This window comes from Rhinolophus hipposideros, assembly GCF_964194185.1.
Source record: "Rhinolophus hipposideros genome assembly, chromosome: 26".
In the NCBI taxonomy this organism is placed as follows: Eukaryota; Metazoa; Chordata; class Mammalia; order Chiroptera; family Rhinolophidae; genus Rhinolophus; species Rhinolophus hipposideros.
This window is the reverse complement of record NC_138072.1, coordinates 13,734,867-13,747,104: the sequence shown is the minus strand read 5'-3', so window position 1 is coordinate 13,747,104 and position 12,238 is coordinate 13,734,867. Positions and strand designations below refer to the sequence as shown.

General features: G+C 36.7%; 1 protein-coding gene across 10 annotated transcripts in view; it reads left to right on the top strand.

The window, feature by feature from the left end:
• The window catches only part of ENAH (ENAH actin regulator), a 111,904-nt gene that overhangs the window by 55,346 nt on the left and 44,320 nt on the right, over positions 1 to 12,238 (top strand). For all 10 annotated transcript variants that reach the window (XM_081039468.1, XM_081039464.1, XM_081039462.1 and 7 more), the window contains exon 3: positions 1,494 to 1,671. In XM_081039468.1, the coding sequence (XP_080895594.1) occupies positions 1,494 to 1,671 (178 nt within the window). The remainder of the gene's footprint in view (positions 1 to 1,493; positions 1,672 to 12,238) is intronic.

Here is a 12,238-nt window from a genome sequence, read left to right as displayed (position 1 = left end):
AGATAGGACTGGATCAATTGGACAGTCATATTGGAACAAAGAGGAAACTTGAATCTTATTTCACACCACAGGCATAAATCAATTCCAGTTGGATTGGAGATGTGAGTATGAAAGTTATAACAATAAAGCTTTTGTAAAATAATCTGGGATAATATTTTCATGACCTTGGGATTGAGAAACATTTCTTAAACAGGTTACAAAAACATTAACTGTGAAGGCAAAGATTGCTGATTTGGATTGAATTTGGAATGAATAAAAGTGAAGAACTCTGTTCATCGAAAGACACCATTAAGAGAGTGAAAAGGCAAGCCGCAAAAACGGAGACGATATTTACAACACAGATAACCAACAATAGGATTATATCCAGAATATATAAAGGACTCTCACAAAGCAATAATAATAAAAAAAAAGATGGACGACCTGGTAGAAAAATGGGCAAGTGATTTCAGTTGAGCAGTTATTCGTAAACGAAGATATCTACATAGCCATTAAAACATGAAAAAATACTGAATCTTATTAGTAATCAGGAAAATGCAAACTAGAACAAGACTGGTACAGCATTCATACCCATCAGAATTGTTAAAATAAAGACCAATGATACAGACTGTAATGTTGGATTGAATGTGTAGTTGTGCATGCAACCTGTTTATATTCTGCTGTGGAAGTGAAAAATTGATAGAACTAATTTGGAAAGCTACTTGGAGTTTTCTACTAACGTTGAAAACTCTCTTTGTATGGCCTGTGACAATTGCATTCCTGGATATACGCCCAACAGAAATGTGTGCTCATGCGTCCAAAAAAAGACATTTAGTAGGATGTTCATAAGCTGGCAATTTTTAATATCCTCCAACTGCAAATAATTCAAATGTCCATTAATGGGAGAATGGATAAGTAAACGATTTATACAATGGAATACCATAGAGCAACGAAAAAGAAGAAACCACAACTGCATGGAATAAACACTTTTGAGGGGAAAGGGCAGATACATTATAATACGTCCTTATTATGGAACTCCATGTACATAAAATCTCCAAACCTACAAAATTGATGTACGATGTTAGAAGTGTGGCTAGTACCTTTTGGGAGCTAGGAAGGGTTAAGAAGCACATCCTATTTCTTGATCAGGGTTTTGACTACATGGGAATGTTCACCGATATACATGCATATATATTATATACTTTGTGACTTTATAATACTTCAATGAACTTTATAATACTTCAGTGAACTTCAATATTTAATGAGGGATATAGATTTTCTTTTGTTTAGCTGATTTACTGTTTTAAGGCCAGACCTTTGTACCCATCAGACAGCTTAACTTTCATCAGACTTATTATTTCTGCAGACTGTACCCTAGATAATTGGTTTAACCAATTTTTTGCCAACGATGTTCAGAGCAGGTGTGAATGAGTAAATATCTGTCCAATCAGGGTTTGTTGACTTTGTTGATTTTGCCAGTTAGTACGTCGATTTTATAAAGAATTACTGTCTTTTAGGTCGTGATAAATTGTGCCATTCCTAAAGGGTTGAAGTACAATCAAGCTACACAGACCTTCCACCAATGGCGGGATGCTAGACAGGTGTATGGTCTCAACTTTGGCAGCAAAGAGGATGCCAATGTCTTTGCAAGTGCCATGATGCATGCCTTGGAAGTGTTGAATTCCCAGGAGACAGGTAAGGTGCCCATGGCTGACTCGTTTCCTTGAACTGAAGTGCCATATGTATGGCAAACCTTTTCTGACCCACTTTTAAATCATGTATGTATTTGAAGTCATTCTTGAATTTCTGTTCTCTACAGAAACATGAACCTTTTTTGTTGATGATAAACCTGTAGTCTAGAAGGATAATCACGTGAGATTGGTTAGTTAGTAATTTTTGAATGCTCTCATTTGAAGTTACTTGGTTACGTTCATCCTGCTTTAGAACCTCAACAAGGATACAGGCCCAGAGAATATGCAATGGATAGAAAGTATGCACCTTTATCATGATTTCAGTTTGAAGGAAGAAACACGTGTTTTCTGGAATATGTTTTTAAAGCCACTACTGAGCCCTTGAACTTCAAGTAGGACTACGTGTCCTTCGTCGTAGTAAATATAAAAATTGGATTCTAAGTTGTTTCAGGATTTTAGGAGTGCCCTCAGGTGGTGTAAGCTAGGAATTGCATCTCCCCGACACTGCATGGTGGTTTGACCCTGCATGTAGAAATAATTCATTTTTAAAAGACCTAGGATTTAAGTCTGTATATGTGTCAGAGCTGAGTTCTGTTTTTGTTTTTGTTTAAAAAATAGAAAAGAAATATACCAATGTATTGCTCTCTCTTTGGGGAGATAGATTTTAGTCAGAAAAGAAGTGTCATGTATAAAACAATACAAATGTGATTATGCTTGCCTTTGTTGTATATTTAGTAGTGATCATAATGATATAAATGTGCTATAAACAATTTATATATTTTAAGAGGAGGAACATATAGTCAAATTAAAATCGGATATTTTGTTGAAGATGTAGAATTTCAAAACCTGTTGTAGATACAATAAATTTCATGTATTTCTTGCCTTATTCTAAAAGGGATTGAAACATCTAGCCCATGTGTTAGTCTTTTTCAAATACAAATTTCAGAGCAAGAAGTCGTTTTGGAATCTTGCTGGAAACCATGGTATTATGCTTATAGATGGTTTACATTAGATCTCCTTTGAGGAAATTAATATCTCTATAAACAGTTTGTACATAGCTCTCATAGCTTACCTATTTTGAGAAAATAAACCACTGGAACGTCTCCTCGTTTGTCAGTATGTCCAGAAAGGAGCCAAGGAAAGACTGTATATATGTGTATATATATATATATATATATATATATATATATATATATATATATATATACACACACACACATATGTATATAGTCTTGGATGTAGATTGTCTGAGTGTACTTGTCTGTTAGGCACCAGTATTTTATTGGCCTTCTGTTGTAGGTATAGAATTGCTTTTCTGTTACCATAGTTTTTACCATAGGAAAGAAACTAGAATTATGGTTCTTAAGATCTTATTAAATTGGTTGACTACATAATAAAATAATTAAAGGACAAAAGTTTAGACAGTATGTGTATGACAGTAATATTTGGTTTCCCCATGTTTGGAACAAACTAGCATTTTAATTTCTAAACCTTCAAAAGAGTGTCTAAAAGATGTTAGGAACTAAACGTTACTAATTTAAAGTAGTTAAAATTATTGTTGTTCATCTTGTCATCATTTTTTTTTTTAACCAAGTGGTAAGGATTATTTTTATCACTGTGTAGTCATACAGTTGGCTTTCAAAATGCCGATGCTAATTTTTTTCTCCTGATCTTGATCTTTTGAAATTAATGAGTCTTAATTTGGAGAGACTCAATTATATTCTCTGTTGTAAAGTAATTTCCACATTATAGAAAGTCTGACAAATGGCAAAAAGCACCCATCATCTCACTAGCTACACAAGCATTTAGGAAAGGCAAAGAAATGTAATAGATTGTTCTTAGATGATTTTGAAACTTTATTCTCTGCTCTGTCACAATCTCCTAATACCATGGGCTGAGGGAAGAGAGGAAGGTGGAAGAAGATTCATCCTAGCCTTCTATCTCCTTGCGTCATGGCCCAAAGTCATTGCCAAAAAGGCTTTTGGTTCTGTAGCTTTTTCATCAGAAAAAACAAAGTATATAAAAAGGTGGACTTTTCTAACAGTCTAATTTATGTAGAAAATGACTATTTTCATAAATTACTGCAAATGTTAATTTCTGATTTTTGATGGCATTAACTGGCTTGGAAGTGGAGACACAGGAGGAAGTAGACGCTAAGAATCAGAAGTGTTCAAAAAAAAAAAAGAATCAGAAGTGTTCTTGGGAAAGGATGTAATTTTTCAGTCAGTCTCCACCAAAGGAGGATAGGTACCCCATCCCAGGATTATTTTGTGGGCCTCCTCCCAGCCACCTAAACAAACATGCCCAATAATATCTGTTCTCATCTTGACATGTCTCCCCCTTCCTCAGCTGTTTGTTTTGGGTTCACAGCCAGGTCCTTGCTAAAACCATCCATTGTCCTTCTGCCAAAACCAAGTTGTAAAAACTTAACCTACGTGTCTCCTCCCTAAATAAAAACATACCCAATAAATCTTTGATCAGAAGCAACAGAAAGGTAAAGCAACCTTTATTCATAAAGGTAAAGCAACCACAGATAACTAGGCTTTCCTACTTCTTAACATTTTACCACTTCTTAAAACCGTTATTCCATATTGACTACTTCAGTTTATTGTTTTATTAGGTGTTAATGTCAATATTATCCATTGGATATTGGTTAATCCTTCTTAGTGATTTTCAGACTTTTTAAAGTCATGGACACCTTTGTTCAAACAAAATCTTTTTCAGAAATTCAGTGCACAAACAAGCAAAAAAAAAAAAGGAACTTTCCTATTTAGTGCAGTAGGAGGGTGGGGGGGAGGGAGCCCATCATTACTGAGGCTGCTTCCCCAGAGCAGGATTTGGAAATTACTAATCTTTTATTTTTTTTTAACTAAAACCAATAATTACACAATTCTCCCTTCCTCCCTTGCCCTTCAAGTTCTTTAAATCCTCAAACAAATTTTTTAAATTAAGAAAAAAATAGCTTTCTTTGGGGCTTGTCATGCTGAACTTTATACAAAGTGCTCTGTATGTGTTTAATATTTCCATTTCTTATGAAAAAAGGTGGGTGGCAGAAATGTTTTCCTTTATTTTGTTTTTAACTTGGTGTGCAATTATCTAATATACTCGAAAGTACAGGAGGTGCTAAATACAGTGAGTTATATTTGGATAAAACACAAATCACATGTTATAACATTTTAGAAAAAGAGTTGAAATAGTGTTCTTTTCTACCAAATGCTTCAGTTTATTTCCTTTTTCTGTTGTCTAATGGAAATGGATTCAATTTTAAACAAGTACATTCAAAATGCGTTACCCAGACTGATACTTTGGAATTCTGTATTATCAAGTACATTTATACCATTTTTCCTTGAAAATAAGACCTAGCCAGACCACCAGCTCTAATGCGTCTTTTGGAGCAAAAATTAATGTAAGACCGGTCTTATTTTACTATAATATAATACCGGGTCTTATTTTACTATAATATAATACCGGGTATAATATCATGTCATATCATGTCATGTCATATCATATCATATCATACTGGGTCTTATATTAATTTTTGCTCCAGAAGACGCATTAGAGCTGATGGTCTGGCTAGGTCTTATTTTGGGGGAAACATGATAGCAGTTTTGCAGATAATAGTTATGGATTATATAAACTATAAAGTCAGTCGTTGTAATGATTGGTGGAGGTAAATTTGCACAATCTGTTTCATTTTGAAAAAGGTTTAAGTCATTTGAAAATAGGAAATAACTTTTTAAATTCATTTTTTAAAAGGAAAATCATATCCATAGCCAGTAAGATTATTCTACTGTTTTTGTTCTACTCAACCAATATTAAATATACCTTTGTAAGAGGAAAACGTTAAAATACTTTGCTATTAACTAAGGCTGCTTCTGCTAGATTTTTTTTTTTTTTTAAATATCTGTTGAAAATGGGAACATCGTCAAAGACATCCTCAGGTTTGAAATTTTCTTTAGATTTTACACAAAAATATAAATATAGAGATTCCATTCATTTTTTTTTTGCTGATAATTTGGCCTGATATACCGTCTACTATGAGCATTTGTATGAATTTTATCTCAGCATTTTTTCATCTTTTTGAGATGCTTTGTAATTAATTGGATTTAAAGAAATCTCAAAAAGTTTCTAGAAATTCTTTTATGTTTGTAGTGACACTTTTATTTTCTAGACTGCCAGTTTTCATGAGCGCAATATTAAGGTTCTAGCAAAAAGAAATCACATATGTTTTGAGCATAGGTATAATGCCAGGCGCTGGGAATAATGTTAACGTGATAAGATCTGTTCCTTGCCTTCTGGGAGTTCACAGTTGGGCCGGAGCTGCAAGGTTGGCAAAATTGGCACACAGTTTGCGAACTTTCGTGAGTGAAGTGTGCAGAAAGGCTTTTGGAATACCAAGGAAACTTCCAAGCTCAAGGACATTTCTGAAGAGATGATGCCTGAGCTCTATTTTGAAGAATGAGTTGGCCTCATGAGTGAGAGAATATTCTGGAAAGGCTTGGAGGCATGAGAGCATGGAGCAATTAGGAAACAATGGATAGGCTATGTAGTGGCTTGGACATGAGAATATATATGGGGGCGGGGTGGGGGGAAGAAAATCCTGACACAAGACTGGAAAGGTTGGGAAGGGCCGTGCATACTTCCTGAGGAGTACGCCTATTGTGACGCCTGGTACAGAGTCAGTGCAGGGTGTTAAGTAAATGTTTGATGTAATCAGGTTTGTGCTTTGGAATAAATGTAATGGATTGGTGAGCGTGTGGTTACAAACATGGAGATCAGTGTAGGGACAGCGTTGTGATGGCATCGGTAAGAAAGATGTGGCCTGAAATGACAGTATAGAGAGGAAAGGAACGGAGAGAAGAGGATGCGACACTTTTTTTTAGTGCCACTCTACCTGTCACAGCATTGTTCTAGGCCTTCTACTCATGTCCTCATGTAGGCTTTAAAGCAGTTCTAAGGCAGGAATCGTGAGATCTGTTTATTGGGTACTGTCTGTGTGCCAGGTCCTACGTGGGCACATATATTACTGATAATCTTTGTGACAACCCTGCAATATTGGTAGTATCTTTGTTTCAGCGACGAGATTGGGGCTTACAGAAGGACACTGGCCTGGCTCAAGGGTCCACAGCTAGACAGTGGCGTAACTGGCATTCATACCAGATCTAGTTGTGTAGTTATCTTTCTCCACTACGTCAGTGAGATGCGATGGACAGGCCCGGAAGGGGAGAATGAGACGTGTCATTTGGCCACTGATGGAGATGGTACCCAGAGATGGAGAGGAAGAGAATGAGGATATTGGGCCGTACATAACAAATTTGATTCTAGGCATACCCCATTTGGGTATTTGTTATTATTTATAATAAACAAACGTAAACATATTTACTTCCATGATTTTTAAGTTCCTGATCACTAGTGTTTGGGAAAGCAGCTTTAGCTTGACCATATCTCGAGTTTAATATTGGGTTTTTCATGAGCATGGCTTTAGTTTTCTAGTGTGGGACTTAGGATATCTTGTCCTGCTCCAAAGTGGAAATGATTAAATGACTAACAGAAAAAGACGTGATTTTTCTGATAAATCTTATAGGAAGTAATTTTAGCCTGAAGTTTGTTGTCAGACAGATTCTATTTATTGTGCCTGCCTCTCACTCTTGTCTCTGCATCGCTGGCAGTGGGGTATCTCACACTGTGTTGTCTGGCACGGGTCTTGCTGGCGCCTTCAGTTCTCTTCCGGCTTGTTTTACAATAAGCTTGAAATTTAATTAACGGTACTGCAGTGATCTGAGGATGTCCTCCATGATTACTTCCATGTTTTCCTGCATGAGAATAGTAATTTGTATATAATTACTTTGCTTGTATTCCCGAATTTTAATCGTATTTGTTGCCTGTAAATGAGGGAAACGTTTGCTGGATGTGAGTCTAAGTTTTGCAAGACGGATGCAGAGGGCAGGGAGGAGAAGCGTTAATAAAGCAGAATCTATCTTGTTGTGCATCGATGATGAGACATGAACTACAGGGACCACGTCCTCTCTGGTGGGACCAGTCACAACACACAGTGGCAGGCAAACCTGCTCCACAGTTTTGACAGTTTGGTTCTGGACATGCTTTTATCCATCTGTAAGTGTGATGGTGGACCATTGCAGTGTCCATGCTTGTATTTAGCAAGGAGCATGCGTACCCTGGGGCAGGGCCTCTGAATGAACAGGCCATCCCTGTTTTACGTGGTCGAGGCCAGAGGGGAAATTGCTAAGCAAACTTTTGAAGATGGTGTTTAATAGTGGTATGTTTGAAATCAGTTATTTTATGTTTGTAAAGAGTATTGTGACGTTTCATATATCCATAAAAAAATGCCTAAGAGGTAGATGGTCTCATAATCTAAAAGAAAAGCCACAGTGGACTGAATTCTTTGTACTCCTAATAAGGTACTATGTTACATGCTATGAGAGAAGCAGAAATGAGTCCATCAAAATTGTTGACCTTCAGGGTCTGTTAATTATGTAGAGACTATAAGACATGGTCAGAAACATCGGCAGGAGATAAGCACCATCAATGGCACAGAGTGGAAATTAGGACGTGAAATAAGCAAAAATAGCATACTACTCAGGTAAAGGTAAAATTTTTAGGAGATAGACCTGCTCTTTCTGTGGTTTTTTGTCATTTTTGAGAAGAGTCGTGCTAGAAAACAAATGACTTCTGTTTTCTGGAAAATCTTCGGGGTGTGTGGCTGTGACAGTGCCCGTCAGGTAGGAAGAAACACATTTTTATCAAGGAGTTCTCTGTGCAAATACTGTCCCGAGCTTTACTGGTCGTACTGTACTGAAGACAAAATTACTTATTCAGGTTTAGAATCACTAGTCCCGTGGATTTAAATTTGTCTTTAAACCTTAGAAGCGTACACCCCCCGTTTGAAGATAATGACTAGATGAGTGACATTGGATTCCCAGGAAATGGGTCTTTAGTCTCTTCTGCAGATAATACTTGGGATCAGCCTTCTGGGAGTGGAGCGCATACCTACTGTTGTGTGTACCAGACAGTCTTGCGATGGCTTTCTGTCGTTCTTAGAATCAAGTACAGATTCCTTAACGTTACGTGACCCTTAGTTCCTTCACGAGTGGACTCTTCTTGACTCTGTATTAAGTAAACACACTCTCCCTTACATGAAGGTCTTTGCACCGTCTCTTCCTTCTTTCACCACGATGGGATGTACTTTTTCCCAAAACACTTGAAATGCATTTCTGGACTGTAGAGTAAGTTTGGCAGAACCAAAGTTAGTGATGATGCTAATACAGCGACACTTCTTAACAGATTTTCTTTGCATATAAAGATCCAATTGTTCAAAGTGTCTCTCTGCTGAAGGCCAGAAGACTTACATACATATTTTTAATGTTGCATATAATCTTACAAACTGGAGCACGTTATGATATATAAACAGCTCTCAAGTGTATTTAATGCAATAATAGTAATTTATAGTATTCTTTAAATGAACAGATATTTGAGTGTCTAGAATTTTTTCCTTAGGAAGCCAATAACTATTTTACTGCCCCAAAGGGATACTATTCTTTGGGTAAATCAGCTTGAGTTATCTCTTTTCCCTCTTACGTAGGTACTTTCACCTGTTTGGATAGTACGTGTTTAGTTTTAAGTATCACATCCCAGACAAGAGCTAGGTTTGAAGGACTCTGTGATATTTCCGCATTGTCAGTTAGCCCCGCAATTACTTCTCTGCGAAAACTTACCCTTTTTTCATTAAAATGTGAATTTGAAGTAGTGTTATTTAAAACGTTTCACCCGTATTTCTTGTGCATTTGGTTTTCTTGCGAATAGTGACAGTATGATCCCTGCAGCGGCTTCCAAACAAATGTGGCAGAAGATGGTGGCTAGGGCAATACAGCCAGATTGCCTTTAAAAGACACCCCCCCCAGTGAAAAGTACTCCCCACATTAACATGGCTCCGTGCCCTGTGCCTTCTCCTAATGGTTCTTGGTCGTAAGCCGGGGAAAGAACTTGCCTTCACCTGAATTTCTTCACTCTGGGAATTGGCTGTGGACCAGGCCTCTTTTTTGGCTTTTTAAAGAGTTCATTATTTTTTCCTGGAAGCTTGTGGGGTCCCCGTTTTACAGTCCATTAAAAACTTTGGGTATAGATTTTCTGGGTTATTTCTTTATAGTCTACTGAATTTGGCTATGTAGGGACCCCCTACTTATCCATCCACATAAAGATTGCTTTTTGAACAAGACAATTTTATTTTCCTAACTTTTGTTTAAATATTTCTGGTTTCATATATTTCTCCTGCTCCTTTATTACAAAATGATAATACAGATTCACTCATGCTCGTATTTATTTCCTCTCCATTTGCGTTATTTAGATGGATTGACATATGTAAAGGTACTTTGAATACAGCTAGCACATAACATACCTTTAATGAGTTCTAAGTCACATCAATTCTATAAAACTCTAATATAGCTAAAAAAATGCTCAGTTACCTATGTGCCAAACACTGTCCTGCTGGCTATTAATAGGAAGGTGACTATGACACAGACACCAGCTTTGAGCACCTTGAAGTCTAGTGAGACAGACAGCTGACTCCAAATAGATGATATAAAGTAATAATTCAGCAGTCACACAACAAATTGGAAAAACGTTAGGCTCTACCAGTTGGTATTGGGGTTTTATTAGGTTGGTGCAAAAGTAATTGTGGTTTAAAAGGTTAATAATTGCAAAAAACCGCAATTCCTCTTGCACCAACCTAATGTACTGTGTTTCCTTCTGGGCTCTTGCTCATAGTGAAGTTTTCTTTTTTCTTCTCCCCCTGTTTTGTTTTGTTTTTAAATAACGGTGAATTGCTGCTGATCTTACATCTTTTATTTTTAGAGGGTGAGTAGTAAAAGATTTAAGATGGAATGTGGAAAATGTCTCATGAAGACACTAGAATAAAATAAGCTTACAGATTGAACTGAGATACTAAAAATATCATTTACAATATGGCAGTAAGTATTTTATGCACAGTTTTCCTGGAAAAAAAAAGTTGCTTTGTTGAGTAACATTTATGGAGTCTTAAGAGTGGGAACATGACAATCCCAATTTAAAGTTTCCTTGATTTTTATAAGTTGGGCAACATAGCTGACGGCCCTTTTGATTTTCTTTGTCTGAATATACTGATGTTTCATCTAAACAGTAACCCACCATGTTTGAACGGGCATACCAAATTCATGGCCTACTTACTATGAGACAATATATTCTTTAAAGAGTAGTAAAATAAAGATACACCTATTGTTAAGGATGTAATTACATTTCAGAGACTCAGGCTAATGATTGTTTGTTTATAGAACAAGCTTATTTTTCTGTCCTTGCTGACTGCCCACACCAATAACTTGACTTATATGTAATTCTATTTAATAAATTCCAGGTGAGGTAAACAAGCCCAGTTTATTTGGTTTTTAATGTAGTCAACAAAAGTTTTTAAAAACTATTTTATTATAAAATTTTATATATTTTTGAATTTCAAAAAGTAAATTTGGACATCTCTGTCATGTAGGTGTTTGTTGTTTTACGCAGAAGTTGCTTCTTGGTCTCACTGATAAAGTTTCATGAATGTGCAGAGAAGGAGAAAGGCAAGGGCTTTGGGGACCCCACGGAGAAGCAGACAGCTGTCCTGGCTTAACTATACAGCCCTGGTTTTCGACAAACCATCCTGAGTGGGTGTGTGTTCAGACTCGTGACCGAAGAAATGCCTTTGGTTTTGATTCCTGCTGAAAACAGCCTGATGGCAGAGGAACTTCCCTGAGCCTTCCCGGATCAGCTCTAGTGTTTGGAAAGGTTATTGGGGTCCCCGCTCTGCAGTCTTTCCAGACACTATGGAGGCACTGCCTTCGTTCTTCACTTCTAATTCTCTCACCAGAAACTAGAGCCATTTAGAGCTCCGCTTGACAAGAACTCTAATTTCCAGCACAGCGTTTTGTTTTTCAAGTGAGAATACTTTTTATTTTCTGATTAAAAAGTCATGTGCTTAATATAAAATTTTAAGCAGTATAGAAAAGCTTACAGAAGGAAGTAAAAATACATGAAATCCCACCACTCCAGAGGTAATCACCTTTAATATTTTCTTTCTTTTTAAAAAGAAATTTATTGGGGTGACAATTGTTAGTAAAATTACATAGATTTCAGGTGTACAATTCTGTATTACATCATCTATAAATCCCATTGTGTGTTCACCACCCAGAGTCAGTTCTCCTTAATATTTTCCATATTTCCATATTTCCAAATATTTCCATAAAGTGATAGGCATTGAGATGTTATTCAACTTTGTGTTGTAAACAATTCTGAAATGAAGAACACAGCACAGAACTTTTTCCCCCCTTGACAGCTTTATTGGGTGTTTTGTCACATACCATGCTTTTTACCCATTTAAAGTGTACAAGTTAGTGGTTTTTAGTATATTCACAGGGTTGTGCAGTTACCACAATAATTTTAGAACATTTTCGTCATACCAAAAAGAAGCCCTATGCCCTTAAGCCATCATCACCACCCCCATCCTGGGTCACCACTCCCAATTCCTCCGTAGCTCCCAGTTCCTG